The sequence below is a fragment of the Lacerta agilis genome, chromosome 5 (assembly GCF_009819535.1).
Source record: "Lacerta agilis isolate rLacAgi1 chromosome 5, rLacAgi1.pri, whole genome shotgun sequence".
NCBI lineage: Eukaryota > Metazoa > Chordata > Lepidosauria > Squamata > Lacertidae > Lacerta > Lacerta agilis.
Genome location: NC_046316.1, coordinates 69515257 through 69534096, shown reverse-complemented (window position 1 = coordinate 69534096; position 18840 = coordinate 69515257). Strand labels below are relative to the sequence as shown.

Here is an 18840-nt window from a genome sequence, read left to right as displayed (position 1 = left end):
ACACAGAAGCCCAATTTACTAAATACGCACTGCAAATACACAGTATCATAAGATGAGGGAAGTTTCCTTGCCCCCCCCCCCCCCCCCAAGAAGCCGGAGAGGCCCTCCTGAACATTGTGGCATAGGCTCTGTCTTTCTTCCCCTAGCAGCTCTGCACAGATCTTATCCCACGTTGTTCAGGCTCTCTGACCCCCAGGACCCACAAGGCAGCAGTTGGAAGGAAGCAATGGGAAAATTTCCTCCCAAGAATTTCCTTTAGTTAATTTAGTTTAGGATCCAAGCCACTGAATTATATTGTAGAGCTGGAAAGCATCTGGAAAAGAGGAACTAAAACGATTCAAGGGGCTGCTGGAGCAACCCCCTATTTGGAAAGGCTATAACTTTTGACGCATTTTAGTTTAAGACAATAAAGTTATTGGGAGATGGGCATGGTTGTGCTGTTGTGCTGTGCAATATTATGTACTGTATGTTGTGCTGAAGGTTGGCGGCTTTCTCCCTCTCCCAAAATACTAGAACACAGGATCATCAAATGATGCTGAATGTTGCAAGATTTAGGACAGAGAAAAGAAGTATGTACTTCTTTACACTTTGTATAGTTTAACTATGGAATTCCCTTCCACAAGTTGTGGTAACTGCCACCAACTAAGACAGCTTTAAAAAGTGTTTAGGCAGCTTTATCCTGCACAAATTTATCAATGAGAGGTGGATCACTTATTGCCAGCCATTATCAGCATGTGCCTAAGTCTTTGGATAATCATAACCTACATCCATATTCAGGCAGAGATCCTGAGGTAAGTTATTTGCTGCTAAGTTATCAACAATATCTTACTGGGGATGGTAAAATAGGGGAAATTTAGGCCAGATATACAACGAAATCTTAATTCTATATAAATAATCAGTAAGACTGCTATAGACTTCATGCAACTACAGGTAACACAAATCATCTCCCGTTTCCTGTTCCATATTTCTTTTTTCTTATCCTTACCTATTCAGCTAAATGGTTCACAACAGGATGAGGCATTGGTGCAATAGGATAAATGCTGGACTCCATCTCCCATCAGCCCCAGTCAGCATGACCAATCATCAGACATGATGGGCGTTGCAGTCCAGCAACATCTGGAGGGCCAAAGGCACCCCAGCTAAGCTCTAAACAAACTCCTTTCAGTTCATCACTGCAAGTTCTAAGTGAAATACTGATTACAGGTTGTTCTGAACAGATTATATATAAACACACAAGCACAGCACAATACATAAAGCAGTGCGATCAAAGGTGAGCTACCTAGCCTATTAGGCTGACACTTTAATTACCATATATGGATGCAATTGCCAGTGATCACACTTGTTATCAAGAACGGCAAAGTACCCAAGAGAATAGACATTTTCTGAACTCTTGCAAACACATGCATCTGCTACTTCTCTTGCATATATATTCATACTTTATTGCTTTAATTGGTCCTTCCTTTAGCATAGATAAAGTAAACTTACCTCCTACATAAAATACTAATACTATACTGCTGAATGCAGAAAGTGCTAGTTTAACATATACTTGAAGCTGTTGGGAACATTAGAGATTTTTTGACATATTGAGTGGTATATAAATGCTTTAAAATAATTAAGCAAACAGACAGTTATTTGGAGATTTTGAGCCAGCTATCATCTGTAAGCTGATGAGAACTAATTTTATTTTTCTGTACCGAGTTAGGCGAGACTGAGCAGATCTTGGACCAGTGCTTAGATGCTAACGCTCATCCAGACTGCAGTAGCAACTTGAAAATGAATTCTCATAAGACAGAAGCCCTGTGGGCAGGTAGTCCTAGGTCTGAAGCAACAGGTACAGAGCCTTGATGTGCTCTTAGAGCCACTGTTGTCATTAGAGGCTCAAGTGGTCTCCAGGGCAAGGACTGCATTTTACTGTTGCTGGCTGGCCATTCTGAAGAGGTAGAACCTTACCCACAGGGATCCACAAACTGGTAACCTCAAGACTGGACTATTTTAGTCTATGTGGGATTGCCCTTGACTCTGGTTTAGAAGTTGCAGCAAAGCTTCTCTCTGGAGTGACTTGCTGTGAATGTATATAACACCAATTCTGAAAGAACTGTACCAGATGCCTATGTGCTACGAAGCCTGCTTTCAAATTCTTGCATTGACTTACAACCCCCTATATAATTTGGGTCCTGGGTACCTGAGAGAATGCCTTCTTATGCTAGTCAGGAAGGGGCAAAAGAAAATACCTCTGCCAAACCAGCTCCCAGGTGCTGCTACATGAGGGCAGTAGACCTAGCTTCAGAATCCAGCTAATAGAGAATGCCAGTCCAGCCTCTCCCCTAACCCCCCCCCCCATTTTGACAGGTGGGAATACAGATGACAGCAGCTTCTGCACACTGTAGTGCTCTTCACCAGTGGGGCTCCCCCACTGGCAACCAAATTCCCCAGCCAGTGGAGCTGGCAGATCTGGATAAAGAGGTGCCTCATCCATCCCCCCTCCAGCACAATGGGACAGAAGTTACTGTTCTGTAACACAAGAAAATGGGCCCCAGAGTGCCAGTTGCAGTAACAGCTCATGAGTGAACTAGCAATTTCCTTCCTGGCCATGGGCATAGCCAGGATTTTTGTTAGGGGGGCAGGCCCTTTGTTAGGGGGGAAAGCCCACAGTTAGCTATGTATTTTTATTGATTATGGGGGGGGGCAGCTGCCCGCCCCGGCTACACCCATGTCCCTGGCTCAAACCAAACTTGTTCTATTTTTCTATATTTTCCCCACCATCAACTTCTATGCCTCTCTAGGAACATCTTCCTTCTGGTTTCGAGAACCAATGCTATCAGTTATCACAATGTGTTGTCAGTCAGCATTCAGAAAGTTAGTTTAGCATGTTCCTGAACCATATTAGATACATACTTATAATTGTTCAGAAAACCATAAGGATATTTGAGAATTTCCAGAATGCATGTGTATTGGTTCTCTCCAGTCTATGGCACTGCATTAATTTTTCATCCTCTTCCATTCCTATCTTATACAATAAGCATTAAGATAGATCCTGAGGTTAAGCAGAGCTCATTTGCTCTACAAGGATTAAACACTGCAGGAAAAGAAAAGTAAAATTGCTGCACCTGAAAGTCTGGAAATATCCCAATTCTTTCATATGATCTCAGACACACTTGGATCAAGGAAGGGGGGGAAATTGCTTTAATTCACTGCTGTAGGTAGATTTAATACAAGGGTGGGAGAGTCTGGGCGTGGCCAGTTATGGATGAAAAACAAATTGCCAAGAGCTCTCTCAAATGCATCCATCTTATACTCCTGAAGACAACTGGGCCACAAACACGCTGCCTTCATCTTGTTTCCAAAGAAGTATTAAAAGCAGCTCCAGCACTGAGGAGAATCAGACTCCAGAAGCAGCAATTACGCAGCAAATTGCATTGCAGCTCTGCCTTCATGTAGTAACGGGGACCAACAGCAAACTATTCAGTTAGTCTGTGTTACCCTTTTCCCTCAGGAGGTTAAAGTTCGGTTTTAGACTGGCACTTCACAAACACACACACCCCAACTCGGTCTTTTAATATTTCTGCCCGCGAAGAATGAGAGGCAGAGAAAGGAAACGCATTTTCTCTTATCCTCCTTATCCTGCCTGTGTAAAGGCACAACACAATCCCAGCCTTCTCTTGCTCTTCAGTTGCAACCAGAATACAATATAAAGTTGCACTCGGTTTCGTTCATGACCGCCTCCCTTGGTAGGAGGGGGCAGTTGTTAAAGGGAGAGGAGAGCTGCTTTGTAATTCAAAATGTTGCCATCCTTCCTAACACTGTTTAGGCAACACTCCCTACAAGGCCTACTTACTAGACGCGGGGGTTGTGTCAATTTACAAATGGAGGGGAAAAAACCTGAGCTGACAAAGCCCACAAAAGTTTCCACAATCCTAGAGAACATAAACCCGGCATTTCTGAGTAGCCGCCCTGTAGTTCTAAAGAAAGGAAGGATGCAAAGCCCTCTGCCCTTGGGAGAGACGGGGGGGTGGGAAGTACCTGTAAGACACCCGAGGTTCTGCGCTGCTTCTTTTGCCCGCTGCTGCAACGCGCAGTCGGATTTAGCTGCAGCTCCGATTCCAGGCGAGGTTCCTCTAAGCGCCGCAAAGTAGAGAGAACACCTGCAACCGGCCGGCAGTCGCCGCACTTGCTGATTGGCAGCTGTAGCAGTCCATCGCCTTGCGTCCCCGGAGATGGGAGGCGGGCTCGGATCAGTAGAACGCGATCTCTGCAAAGGAACTGGGAGGGGATCTGTTGGCTTTGTCGTTACGGGATCAAATTCCAGAGATTATCAGTGTGCTTTAAAAAGAGAGAAAAGAGTGAGAGAGAGATAAATTGATTATCACACAGTTCCGAACTGGCTACTGAGTGTTTGGTAGGCGATTTTGCACAGGTTTCTTTTCCCTCCGGTGCAATCCATGAGATTTAAGATGCTAAACGGTGCAATCCCATGCACGTTTACTCAGTGGGATTTACTCTCTAAGAGGCGGGATTTTTTTTTATAGGATTGCAGCCTAGGGCTACAATTCCTTTTGTACACTTGCTTGGAAGTGGAATTACTAATGAGCCAACATAGATAAGATCCTGCTGCACCACTGATTGCTTCAGTTTTGTTAAATTTATGATGCCTGAAATAAGATTTTTATGTAATATTTACTATATTTTGTAATGTGTCACACAAAGTAAATAGCACTCGTGATCCAGAGCATATTTTCCCGCCCAAATCTTTAAACTTGAAATACACATAAAAAGATTCTAGGTTTTATCTAGTTGTGAATTATGATACCCAGGTCCAATGAAAAAATAAACTATTGAAATACTAAGCGTAATTATTTCTAAGTGAGCATGGTTAGGATGTGACTCCTGTTTTCAACTGTAAACCCATGGGACATCATGTCTGAATATAGAAAGGAGAAGAACAGAAATCAAACCAAAGTGTCACCCCCCTATTTATTTACATCTGGAAATAAACTTTTGAGTAGATTTGTACTGTACTAGCACATCGGGGATGATACCAGTATGGTTTTGGGATTATAGGATGACCAAGGTTCAAATTCCCACTTCCCATTTCTCAGCCTACCTCACCTCACAGGGCTGTTGAGAGGATAAAATGGGAGTGGGGATGATGCATGTTCACGCCTTGAGCTCTTTGGAGGTAAGTGTATACCTGTAATAATAGAAACTAGTTAAAATCCATCCAGAGCCAGTGCTATATTAGGAAGATTAAGTGTAGCTGTCACTAAAAACCATCCATCAGGAACTTCTATATGCAAAACAAAATCGAAAATTCTTTCCAGTAGCACCTTAGAGACCAACTGAGTTTGTTCCTGGTATGAGCTTTCGTGTGCATGCACACTTCTTCAGATACTATATGCAAGGTAGCTTAGGGCGAGAGAAATTCTGAGGTCTCCAACAGGATTCTTACCTGTACTCAACATGATAGTATACATTGCTTGTTAGTTAACATTCATATTCCAGGAGGCGTGGAAGGTAGTTCCACTATAGTTATATAAGAATATAAGAGCCTGCTGGATCTGCCCAATGGACTATCTAGTCCAGCATGCTGTGTTCTCATGGTGGCCATGGCCACCCAGATGCTTGTGCAAAGCCTACAGTCAGAATTCAAGCAAGTAGGCTATTCTAGAAGTTGGACCAGGGAGAGATTGATAAAATCTGGCCAAAGGTAGGACCAAAAGAATTAACTGCTGATTTGTAGTATTTGCAGGCTTTTCAGATAAGGCACGGTGCTGAACCAGGTCTGTTGAAGCCTGGCCCTGCTAGAAACAGCTTTACATGCCAGAACTCAAGTATGACACACAAATTAATTGACAGGAACACAGAGGGCTTTCCTGTCTTACGGTTTAATCATTACCAGCCTCCACCCCAAGGTGCGGGATCAAGGCCTTTGAGGGCAGAGACGGGTGTGATTTCCCGGAAGGCCTCGGATCTGCATGCACCACAGGCTAATATCTCGTGGACTCCGGTGACCTTGGGCTGGATTCAGCCAAGCCCTGCTCAGAGTAGAGCCGTTGCAATTGCTGGACCAAAGTGAGACGTGTGGGTCGAACCTAACTAGCCCATTCGTTGCATTTAATAAATATTATTTTTATTTTTTTGCATTTTCAGGTCTTTAATCCCTTAAAGATGACCCAAAAAAGGTGGGGTGAGGAAACCCGTGTTGCTTAGTTATTTTTACGTGCAGCCCTTTCAGCAAGACCTCAAGTCTTTTCGCATCTAGCAGTTCCACAAACCGTCAGCAGGGGTGTGACCCCAGCGAGGCGCAGGGTTTCGGCCCCAACGGGCTGTGAGATTAAATAGTGTCACTCTATGCGTGCCTACTCAGAAGTAAGCCCACTGAGAACTTCCAGCACTTGTCCCGGGTTGGGGGGAGCAAAGGCGCGTGCGGACAACATCACACAGTGGAATTAATTTTGGTGTTTAAAAAAAAAAAAGATGCAAGAGCGGGCTGTTAAACAGCTAAATGCTACAACGATGCTGCAAGATGTTCTCCCTCCTTCCCGCTTGCACGGAGAAAAGCAATTAATTTAATGTCAGCCCTGCGTTGTTCTGGCCGAGGAAGGTCGTTGAATGCAGCGCGGCGTTGAAGTCCCTACTGTAAGCTGCCTCTGCACAGCAGCAAAAAGAGGGCGGTACTAAACGCCATTCCGGGAAGTTTGCCTCCTACCAGCCGCCGTCCTGCTTCCGCGGAAGCCATGCAAAGTCGAAAGTGAGCTGGCGGGAGACGCATCGGAAGAATACAGAGAGGCAGGCGCTATGGCAGACCAGAGCCTGGAAATGGCCTCTATGATTCCTGCCCTCAAGGAACTGGGCAGGTAGGTGTCAGGCCAACCTGCTGGAGTAGGAAATCTACCTCTTTCTTTCTTCCTTCCTTTCTTTCTTTCTTTCCTGCTTCTCCCGTGCCCCTCTTTTTACTTCTCCCCAGGGAGCCAGAGTCAATACATTTATCCCCCTCTTTTCCTCTATTGCAGCCCAAGGTGACATGCCTACCCTGCCCCCGCAACCCCATTTTATCCTCACAACAACCCTGTGAGGTAGGCTAGGCTGGGAGAGTGTGATGGACCGTGTAATAGTAGAGAGATATTACAGGCTTCGAACATAACCTAGCACTAAATTGCAGTTCCCAAGATGGGGTGGAGCCATGATAGTTAAAACTAGTATAGAACAGATGTAGCCTTGTTCTGTCCCTCATTCCTTTTCCTGCCAAGTAGCAAAACCAGTCCTTTTTTTCTATTTTTTAAAAAAAGTTTAGGGGTACTCTCATTTTGACTCAAGAAAATCACCATTTTATAGTTGAAATCGGGAAAAATAAATACAGTAAATGGACAAAAGTACAAAGATGCACAAAATGTTTAGGAGTATGTGTACCCCTGCGTCCCTCCAAATAAAAACAAGCATTGAGCAAAACGTTATTATACTGTGGGTCTCATTGCATTAGTGATTCTCAGGAGTTTGAAGCTGGAACCCCGATTCCATCTACAAGAGAATGCAGCTTACTACTGGAATGCATTTTAGCTGGCAAGGAATACATGTAGGAGCCCCTTTAGTTTCCACTGTGGGACCACAGTTGATCCTCCAGCAACACAGAAAGTGCATCCACTCCATTGGGGGGTGGGGAGAGAGAAGCTTTCTAGGTAGACTCTGATAATTGTATTTCCAATTACAATAATTAAGTGCTTATTACCTCCAACGCCTCCCCACTTTCCCTTGGTGTGTTCCCTCAGTTTGACCAGCCAAGAACAGCAATCTTCTGGTTATTTCATACTTACTTTGCGTTACTTGTAAAAGTAAATAAACACCTGTCAGAACTCTTTCCACCTGCTACTTTATTTCTTTGACTTGAACACCTTTAGAAAAAAACAACAACAACTATATTTCCATACTAATATATAATACTTCCATCATTGGAAAACTTCACTCCCATTAATTTTGCAGTACAAATGATTCTGTTTTTCATTATGTTTCAATGAGATTCTCCTTGCAACACCATTTATTCTCCTCTTCAAATTTCAAAGAAGATTTTAATTAGCCAAAGTGTGCCCTGACATGAAGTAAATCTGTACCAGGCCTTTCCCTGCATGAAGAAATACTGTTATGCCCTGCTTTTACTACTGGAAAATTGTTAGCACTTTTTACTGCCAAACTGAATAGCTGTTTTCTCATTTGACCCCCCCCCCATCAACTATGAATAAGCTTAGCTAACACAGCACATTCAATGTCCTGTTGAATTCAGTATGGCTTACTCTGTGTAGAGTGGGGTTACATCTACAGCCTTAGATCTAATCCAGGGGTGGCCAACTCCCAAGAGACTGCGATCTCACAGAGTTAAAAACTGGCAGTGATCTACCCCTTTTTTGGAGTTCAGGTCAAAGTTTTTGAGTTGTTTTTTATTTAAAGAGGAGGAAAGCGCCGTTTTGATGGGCTGCAGGGCGAAAATTTTGAGCTTTTTTTAAGGGGACCCATAGTTGTTGAGCTTCTTGGGGGGGGGGGAGCCAGTGATCTACTACAGGCTTCCAGTGATCTACCGGTAGATCACGATCTACCTGTTGGACATGCCTGATCTAATCAATGACCCTTATTCTTTTTACCATTATGTAGAGACTAAACACAAAATTTGAAGGTACTCCTTTGAAATGCTTCACAGTCTGATTGAGATTTAGGCATCTTGGATAACTTGGTGTCAATTGACAAATAATTTGCTGGTAAACAAGAAATGAAAGTTCTTCCCCAGTAAGATTTCAGGAAAAGTTGGTGTTGTGTCTGATATTAAAGATTCTAAAAGTTGCCTTGTGCAAAGACTCTTAAATTGTTAAAATAACATATTCAAGCAGAAACACAGGCGCAACTTTTAAAACAATTCTTATTTCCAGGGCTACTCCAGAGGAATACAATACAGTGGTACAGAAGCCAAGACAAATACTCTGCCAGTTCATTGATCGGATCCTTGTGGATGTAGATGTTGGTAAGTTGTTGTTGTTGTTCAGTCGTGTCCGACTCTTCGTGACCCCATGGACCAGAGCACGCCAGGCACGCCTATCCTTCACTGCCTCCCGCAGTTTGGCCAAACTCATGTTAGTAGCTTCGAGAACACTGTCCAACCATCTCATCCTCTGTCGTCCCCTTCTCCTTGTGCCCTCCATCTTTCCCAACATCAGGGTACTAAAACATCAGGTTACTAAAAATAAGGCCCCTTTAGTGTTTAGGGCCTAATACTAAAGGGGTCATATTTTGAAAATCTAAAAAAGGGCAATCCCTGTATGATATCTGACCCCCATTGACCTATTCCCAAATATTGATGAGTGGGTAACTCTCAAATAAGCCTTCTGATAGAATATGCATGTTGGGTAACTAGTGCAGTTCAAGTGGGGTGGGGAAATACCCTTTTGGAGTGGTATGGAAGATTAACTTTCCTCCAGTGTGAAAAAGTAGTTTGAGGGGGCATTTAAATAAGCTTTTCACTGACTCAGTCAGTTTTGTTTAATATAATTTGTTACAATTACTGTATCAGGTTTTGGTTGATGATGAATGAGTGCGATCCATAGACTTGCAGCTTAGTATGTGAGTTTTAAAGAGAAACAAAAATAATTCAGGCATTGCAACAAACCATTGTTGTGATGAGATTAAGCAAACCTGAGCTTCAGGCTTCTGTGCTCCTGTTTCTTCTCCTTTATGCAGAAGTTAAGTCACTGCAGCATTGAAGAAATTATAACAGCATGCTGTTTACCATGTTTAGCAAACCTTGAAAAGTATGAAATTCATTTTTAAGAATACATTATTGCAGTTCAGGATTGTCTGTTGCAGCACAGCAATTGTTAAATTTGTCTTGGAACAGGTTTACTGTGGCATAACACGAGTCTTGTTTTCCTTTCAGTGGCTTTGGAACTTGTTAAGAAAACCGAGTCTCAGCCAAGCTCGATGATGTTGCTTGATTTTATTCTGCATATCATGAAGTCATCCCCGCTTGTATTTGTAAATATAACTGTACCTCATCAACAAACTGTCACTGATTCAAGCTGTATTGGTGAGTTTATTTTAAAATTCTTGGAATTTGGTATGGTAAATTATGTTACAACAGTGTACACCACGGGTACTGATTTCTTCTTTTCATTGACCCAGTTCAGATTGCATGCTAAACCATAATTTACTGTGATGAGAGCAAGCTGCAATAAACCTTGGGTTTGTGTGCTCACAAACAACCTTCTCTTTTCCAGCACAGCCATAAGGAGTTCAGAAGGTTTTCACTTCCATATCTACTTAACCACAGCTTATTGTTTTGTTCAAACTGGCTAACCGGTTCATTATGGTTTGTTTGACGGTTAGACCTGGATTCAAATACTGTACTAATTTGGCAATGGATTCACTTAAGCAAGTCAAGGGATAGTTGTCGGGGTCATTGACAAGGAACTGTTATTTACTTCCTTGAAGTTCAGAACAGGGCAGAATACCATTTTTACTGCATATGTAACTGCATATTGTAATATCCCCCTAGGTACTTAAAATAAGAACATAGGAAGCTGTCTCATACTGTGTCAGCTCATCTAGCTCACTGGCAGCATCTCTACAGTGGTACCTCGGGTTACAAATGCTTCAGGTTACAAACACTTCGGGTTACAAACTCTGCTAACCTGGAAGTAGTACCTCGGGTTGAGAACTTTGCCCCAGGATGAGAACGGAAATTGCGTGGCAGCGGGAACCCCCATTAGCAAAAGCGCGCCTCGGGTTAAGAACTGTTTCAGGTTAAGAATGGACCTCTGGAACAAATTAAGTTTGTAACCCGAGGTACCACTGTACTAGACAGCCCTACCTCCTAGCCCTACCTTGGTATAGCACAGATTGAACTCAGGACCTTTTGCATGCAAAGCAGATGTTCTACCGCTGAGCTAGAGGGGGGGGAAATTAAGACTTTAATCTTGTACTACTTGTGAGTAAGCCCCAATGAGATTTACTTCTGAGTTCAATATATCTAGGATTGCTCCTGTCAGTAAGGTGTACAGCCAAACTTTAGTGCCCTCATTTTGAATTATTTTTTTCCTTGTGAAAGATTATGTGATGAAAATGGACGGTATGGAAAAATCAAAGGTTTTAAACAGTGAAAATTTCATTTTTGTGAGACTTGAATTTGGTGCAGTTTAATATTTTTTCAGAGATCTTTCAGGATTATGTGACATACTTCTCTGAGGTCGTAGCAGAGAGCTGTGGTCTAATATTCCACTGGTAAATACTTAGATTGAAAGATGGACTCGGAAAAGGAACTGCGTTGCATCTGACTGACACTTCATTTTTATGTTTGAAATCAAGACAACCAAACACACCCTAAGCCACCCCCAACCTCTCTTACCATCAAGGAAATACAACGAGTGAATAGTAGGAGAACCCAGTAACACTGACCCCCGCCCCCCGCAAGTAGAATAACAGAAGCATAACCACCCCACCCCACTCGCCTCTCCCCCTTTTTTCTCTTTCTTTTCTTTTTTTCTTCTTCTTCCTAATTGTTTAAACCAATTCATAAACCAAGAACTTATACATTGAGCACTAATAATGAAACGTGTTGCAGATATTTTTCCACATTTATTATGCTATTTTTGTGATATACAAACGACATGAGAAAACTTGGTATACTTGTTTGTATGACATTATTCTTGTTCATAACCCCACCCCAACAAAACTTTGACTGAGACACCTTTGTTTTATAGAGTCCTCTTAACTAATATTTATTCCTATTAATACACTGGTTTTCTGAAAAAAAGCTTCCATTGTATACAGAAAGATAAAACACACACACACACACACACACACACACATATATACTTATTAAAACAAATAACAAAATTAAGTTTAAAAATCAACAGAACCAAAAGTGGTCAGCAGCCATATAGCAACTCCAAACCAAAATTGGAGAGGAAATTGAAACTACAGCCATGCAGAGCCCAATAAAGCAACACTTGTTTAACTGATCACTGGAACATCTTTAAGGTACAAGACTTGCAGCCTGCTCATGTACCAGTTTACCCAACAGTAAGTTTCATTGTATTCAAAGTGAGCATATGACTAAAATCTTAATATTTTACCTCTCTCGTTTTCTTCTAGAATTTAGCTACTGGATCACAGCAAGGCTTTTGAGAATTGCTGCCGCCCCAAACTGCCAGATTTTGCACGAGAACATCAGTACTGTAGTTTGTTCCTTACTGTGCCTTTTCAAAGTCAAGAACTGTGCCATATTCGACTTACTGACGAGAGAATTGCTGCATCTTCTTCAAGATCTTATTTTACTCCATGAAAGAAATGCGGCGGTGCGCTTCCAGCAGGATTCACTGAGCTGGCCTGTGACTGTGAAAAGGTTTTCATGCAACCCCAATGTACCCCTGGGTTCTTTAAGTTCTGTCCAACTACAGTTAACAGGCATGAGCAATGTAGAATGCTTGGAGATAGCTCTGATGGGAATTCTTACTGAGATAGTGTCTTACGTGTTTTTTAAACCACAAGACGTGACTCTTTGGGCAACAGGGTGCGCCTTGTTGGAGTACGGTACTCCAAAAGTTAAAGTTTTGAGCATGAAATTCCTAACAGAATTGGTGCGGCTAGGAGGGCCTCCAGAAGAGCTAGCCAGCAGTTTCTTCTCAGTTTTGGGGGGCATGTTGCAGTTCCTCCTTGAAATGGATGCTGAAGAGCTGGAACTGTATGAGGAACCCTTGTTAATATTGGTGAGAACCCTGTTTCCTTTCGAAACGCATTCCTATCGGGAAATTGAGCCTCTTTATCTAAACACACTCCTGGAGAAGCTCCATGCGCTGTTTGAAGCTGATGTGCTGAGGCTTCTTCAGTCTGAGAAGATGAAAGGAGTGCTATGCCACATACTGCAGTATTTCATGAAGTTTGTGCCAGCTGGATATGAATCTGCTGTTCCAGTTAGAAAGACCTGTATTAACAGCATCTGCAGATCTTTTGTCGCGGTAGTTGGAAGCCAGGTGGAGCAGGAGGTGAGTTGTATGGGGGGGGGGGAACACAACAATGAAAAATTTGCTTGGTGGCTTAGGTTGAAGGGCATAGATTTTAAGACATGCGGGGGGGGGGAAGTATATTTTCAGAGAACGCTCAAGCATAGGAACATAGGAAGGTGCCTCAGGCCAAGTCAAATCATTGGTCCCTCCAGCTCATTGTTGCTTGCATTACTGTTATGGGTCTCTAAGTGATAGGAAGCTTCTCATCAGTTTTATTCCATATGGTGGGATTTTATTTCGGATTTACAGATATCTCTCCCTGTGACATCTAGATTTCAGATTTGGTGTAATTATTTAATATGTTTAGTTGGATATATTATTTTTACTTGTCTCTGTGGTTCCATAAAAAATTGACAAGTAGTAACAATATTTTTTTAAAAACAAACAAACACCCCAATAATAAAAACAGGCTTTAAAACAGCAGACAACAAAATTATCAAAGATAAAATCAACAGCTAAAAAAGCAAATGTACATAATGTCTGGGCATGTGTAGTAGGCAACGAAAGTATTATTTTTATGGTACCCCGCCCCCCCCCCCCCGTTTCATAAAGTTCTGCAGCACTATTGAGGTGTGTGTGTGTGTGTGTGTTTATCTTCCTTAGTATCTGCTGAGTCCGCTTTATGCAGCCTTGATGACAGCAGCAGAAGAGATCATTCAGGAGCTGCAGTGTAGCAAGAATCCAGAGACATCTGATACTGATGGAGGAAGCAGCAGTAGCAGTAGCGATGAAGTTCCAGAAAAAAGACCACGTCTCAGTCTATCCTTAAAGCAGCCTAAGAAGGCACCAGCTCCACCAGAGTATGATGGTTCACTTAGTAATTTCTAGAGAAATGTAGCTAATAATGCAATAAGCAACTGATGGAATTGATGTGGTCTTGAAAGCGTTGTCTCCACTTCTGCTTTTGCTATGCTTTCAATTATGCTATAGAGTGGATAGTTCCTTCATTCCCTTGCCCCTGTCCACATAGGCTGGGATACTGCATTTGAAGTGGCTACAATAAAACACAGGGATGGTTTGGGGGAAAACACAAATGCAGCAGCCTTACTTGCCAAAACTGTATATTGCTTCAGTGCGGCGGCATAATTTAGCAGCTTAATCTGATGCATTATAATGTAATATTTCCCTGCATTTTGAACATTAAGATATACATCAACTTCTAAGGAAATTAAAGGTAAAGGGACCACTGACCATTAGGTCCATTCTTGGCCGACTCGGGGGTTGCAGCGCTCATCTCGCTTTACTGGCCGAGGGAACCGGCATACAGCTTCCGGGTCATGTGGCCAGCATGACTAAGCCGCTTCTGGCGAACCAGAGCAGCGCACGGAAATGCCGTTTACCTTCCCGCTGGAGCGGTACCTATTTATCTACTTGTACTTTGTCGTTCTTTCAAACTGCTAGGTGGGCAGGAGCAGGGACCGAGCAACGGGAGCTCACCCCGTCACAGGGATTCGAACCGCCGACCTTCTGATCAGCAAGCCCTAGGCTCTGTGGTTTAATCCACAGCACCACCCGCGTCCCTCTAAGGAAATTAAGTGGATATATATTTTTTTAAAAAACCCAAACACAATTATTCTTCAGGCTGTCAAAATGAAAACTGATAATCAGACAAGGGCATATGAATTTACACAGAGTGAAACAATAAACTTAAAAAAGGGAGGAAACCAAGCAGAGTTTTTATAATGGAGCAAAAGAAAAGAAATGATTGAATATTATCCCGATGTTGCTGTTGCGAAATATCACAAATGGAAACCAATTTTCAGCCAACTTATTTTTCTATTGAGTATTAGACAAACTTCTATAATAAGTTAGCTTATACGCCACACTTTTTTTTGACCAACCCACAATCAATTGAAAATTGCTTTCCCCTCAATTTCCTATGTTGTATGTCAGTATATTTTTTTCATTATCATATATCATTTGGTAAGGAGTAAATATCTGGTTCAATTTAGCTATTTTCTCCTAATGTTTTTCCACATTCAGGGTTGTATTCAGTGTTAGTCCTACTCAGAGAAGATCTATTGAGTTGTATACAATTAAATTATCTCATTAGTGCAACAAGTTCCGTTTGCACAATGCATCCCTATGTGCTTCCAAATCTGTTCTGGGCATTCCTCCCAGCACTGCATAGCAGATTTGGGGGGAATGGAGGCGTATAGGGAGAGCAGAGGGGGGGGGGAGTTCTGTTGTGCAAGCAGAATTTCTTGAAAAAATGAGCCAATTTTGTTGGATACAACCATTTTAAATTAATGGATGTTACAAACGGGTTCATTAATTTAAGTGGGTCTATTCTGAATAGGACTAACATTGAATACATCTGTCAGTTTGTATAGCACCAGTGCTTTTTTCAAAAAAAAATGTTTAGGGGTACTCTCATTTTCCTACTCATTTTCCAGTATTATTGAAATAATACTGCCCCTCAATGAGGCCAAACTTAAGATTCACAAAATGTTTAGGGGTATGCGTATCTGAGCCCCCTCCCCCGAAAAACCACTGTATAGCACCATACAAATTTCTTTTTAAAAGGATAGCTCAGTCAATAGAGCATGGGACTCCTAATCTCAGGGTTATGGGTTCAAGCCCCACATTGGGCACAATATTTCTGCATTGCAGGGGATTGGACTGAATGACCTTCGTGGTCCCTTCCAACTCTACAAATTCTATGATTCTAAAACATTCTTATTTTATAAATAAAACATTATTTACATTGTTCTAAAATTGATTGGTTTGCAGCCCCGGTCCTGTGAATATGAAAATGAAGAGCACACTATGGAGCGCTATAATCAAGAAAGTGGAATCTCTCCTCTTGCTTTTGGAACAAGACCTTCTTCCGTTGGAATTTCTACAAAGCATAGAAGGAATTGCTTTAATAATTCAACTAGGTGTCCTGTGCACAGTGCATTCTACACAAAATTTCAGCAGGTAAAATTACCAGTCTTTGTAAACTACAAAGTTATAATGACAGTGGACTTGTTGACCAGACACTGTGTACAAAAACTCACCCTGCTTATTGGTAAGTCAGCCTTTGAGTTGGTTAAAATGTATTTTTAAAACATGCTCTTCCACGTAGCTTAAATTTAGATCTTTTGTGCGGGAGAGTTCCAGTACAGTGTATTTTGAAGATTTGGACATGTGGCAGAGCTGTAAAATGGATTGTGTTGTGTAAGGATTCTTTGCAGATCTGAGAAGTGATTAGACACCGTTCTTGAGTTGTGATAACAGCAGTTGACTGAAATCAAACATGTCATATGATTAAGCCATTTCAGTAACCAGCTCACTTCTTTTCTTTAACAGCATACACCATCAAGTTGGTTTACACAACCCTAAACATAATAATACTGTTTGGCCTTCAGAATCAGGGGAGCATGTCCAGTTAACCTGGATATCATCAGAATTTATCATGAGAGCACTTAAAGCTTGTTGGAAGCTTTTAGATCCTGCTTCACGCATAGTTGACTTAGAACCAGTGATTCAAAGAGTTGTGAAAATAATTGATGCTTTACTTTATATGCAAGGTAAGATGCCATTTAACATAATAGCAGTTGTCAACTAATGATACTCTTCTGAAAAAATGCTGTTATTTAGCTAGTGCCTAATAAAGGATAAATGGTGCAATTAGTTCTCATAGAACATTGTTCAATTTGGTTGTATACTTTTTGATGTTTTGTTTATTGTTTATGACTATATTTGCTATGTTTGTAGCTATGTCAATTTTTATAAGTTGTAAACTGCCTTGAGCATAGTTTTAACTCTAGAAAGGCAGCATACATGTTTGAGGGATGGATTGTATTGTCATAGTTAAATTGACAATATAATCAAAGAAGTAAAGAATGGATAGGAAAATGCTGAGAATTTGCTGCCACTGCCAAATAGAATTGCTATATTAAATTGTAACGGTTTGGGAAACAGAAGCATGATAGTTTTGCAATAAGATACAATAATTTTGTTGAGAACACTAATTGGTTAAGGCTGATACCAGAATTAAATTAATGGTTTATAATCTTTTGAACAAAAGTATATACATTCTCTGAATTTACTAAATGATGATGGTATTTGCTGCTTTTCAACTAATTTGTATCTCACTGGACAATGTAAATATAAGCAGCTGTGGGAACCCCCCCCCCATTTTTATTATTATTACTTATTTCATTCATTGAACACTTTCCACGAACCATCCTGAAACATATAGAAACATATATAGAACAATTGCATAAAAACAAATGTGTGCATATTGACACACAAAATTTAAAATTCCACCACCACACATATAAAATCAATTCAGTTCCAGTACAGATACTTTTATTCTGATTTGGGCCATTGGTCTATTTAGCCCATATCTGTCTGCTCTGACAGACAGCTGGTTTCTAAGGTCTTTAGTCAGAGGTCTTCACAGCGTAACTAGGATGCTTTCATCATAATGTGCCAGGGATTAAATTTGAGACTTGAAGAATGGCAAGTATGTGGTATGGCACTGTGGTCTAAACTACTAAGCCTCTTGGACTTGCCAATCGGAAGGTCAGCAGTTCAAATCCCCACTACACAGTGAGCTCCCGTTGCTCTGTCCCAGTTCCTGCCAACCTAGCAGTTCTAAAGCACACCAGTGCAAGTAGATAAATAGGTACTGCTGTGGCGGAAAGGTAAATGGTGTTTCCGTGCGCGGTGGCCCGTTGTGCCAGAAGCGGTTTAGTCATGCTGACCACATGACCCGGAAAGCTGTCAGTGGACAAACACCGGCTCCCTTGGCCTGAAAAGCGAGATGAGCGTCACACCCTTTGACTGGACTTAACCGTCCAGGGGTCCTGTACCTTTACCTTAACAATGACATGATGCCGTCATTTTATCAGCAATGTAGATCTGTTTCATAAGCCACCTGAATTTGTGTTTGTTTTTTCCCTCCCCTAAAAGTAAAAATCCAGCTTAGTGATGAGATTATTGAAAATTTACTTGGAATACTATGTCTGCCGTGGTTTTCCAGCTACTCCAGTGACCCTTCATTCAAGTTAAGAATTAAGTTGCCTGCACTTAATTCAGATCTTCTGGTATTGAGTAAACATACTTCAAGCCATTTTTGTAAGTAAAAATAAATAAATACATTAGCTTTGAAATTTATTCATGTTTCCACCCTATCATTCCCCCCAAGGTTTCTAGAAGTGGCTGTCAGCAAAGAAAAACAGTGGCAGCGATGAAACAACAAAATAAAAAAAAGAACAGTTTACAAAATATGCCAGCGACATTTAAGTTAAAACACAGCCAACACTAAAATGTCTAAAAGGTTCGGGCAAATAGAAAGGGCTTCATCTGGCACTGAAAATATATTTAATGTCAGTGCCAGGCAAGTCTCTCAGGAGAGCATTCCAGAGTCAGGGTGCCATAGGCGAAAAGGCCCTGTCTTGGGTCGTCACCTGACTTACCTCAAAAAATCATCGTGTTGAGGGATGAGATGAATGCTGAGACTGGTTTATGCATGGAAATAAGGCTGTTCAGAGTGTTTAAAGGTTAGAGCCAACACTTTGACTCGTGCCTGAAAGTGGTCTGGGAGCTGGTGCATTTGTGTTAAGACTGGTGAGGTATGTTCCAATCTTCTAGTTCCAGTCAGTTTTCTTACCACACTACTTTCCCCACAATTGAAGCCTCTGTGTAAAGTACACAGGGAGCTCCATGGCCAACATACTGCATCAATACTGCATTAATACAGAGAGTGAATAACTAGCCACTTGCACTAGGCTAACTCTGCTGTCCTCCAGGGTATAATTAGTGTCCTGGCCTGTTTTAACCATTTATTAAGCTTTCGCTTTTAAAATAT

General features: G+C 41.6%; 2 protein-coding genes across 4 annotated transcripts in view; one reads left to right on the top strand and one right to left on the bottom strand.

Moving 5' to 3' along the window:
* Positions 1 to 4294, bottom strand: part of PLS1 (plastin 1) — a 49148-nt gene extending 44854 nt beyond the window's left edge. Inside the window, 1 exon segment of the mRNA XM_033150380.1 lies at positions 4021 to 4294. The gene's annotated coding sequence lies outside the window, so the exon portion shown is untranslated.
* Positions 4295 to 6699: 2405 nt separating this feature from the next.
* Positions 6700 to 18840, top strand: part of ATR (ATR serine/threonine kinase) — a 48222-nt gene continuing 36081 nt past the window's right edge. For 2 of the 3 annotated variants that reach the window (XM_033150378.1, XM_033150377.1), the window contains exons 1-3: positions 15751 to 15959; positions 16332 to 16552; positions 17943 to 18107. In XM_033150378.1, the coding sequence (XP_033006269.1) occupies positions 15787 to 15959; positions 16332 to 16552; positions 17943 to 18107 (559 nt within the window). In that variant the 5' untranslated portion in view covers positions 15751 to 15786. Of the gene's footprint in view, positions 6855 to 8909; positions 9002 to 9910; positions 10061 to 12126; positions 13017 to 13640; positions 13838 to 15750; positions 15960 to 16331; positions 16553 to 17942; positions 18108 to 18840 lie in introns of those variants that run through there. The other variant, XM_033150379.1, reaches the window with a different exon arrangement.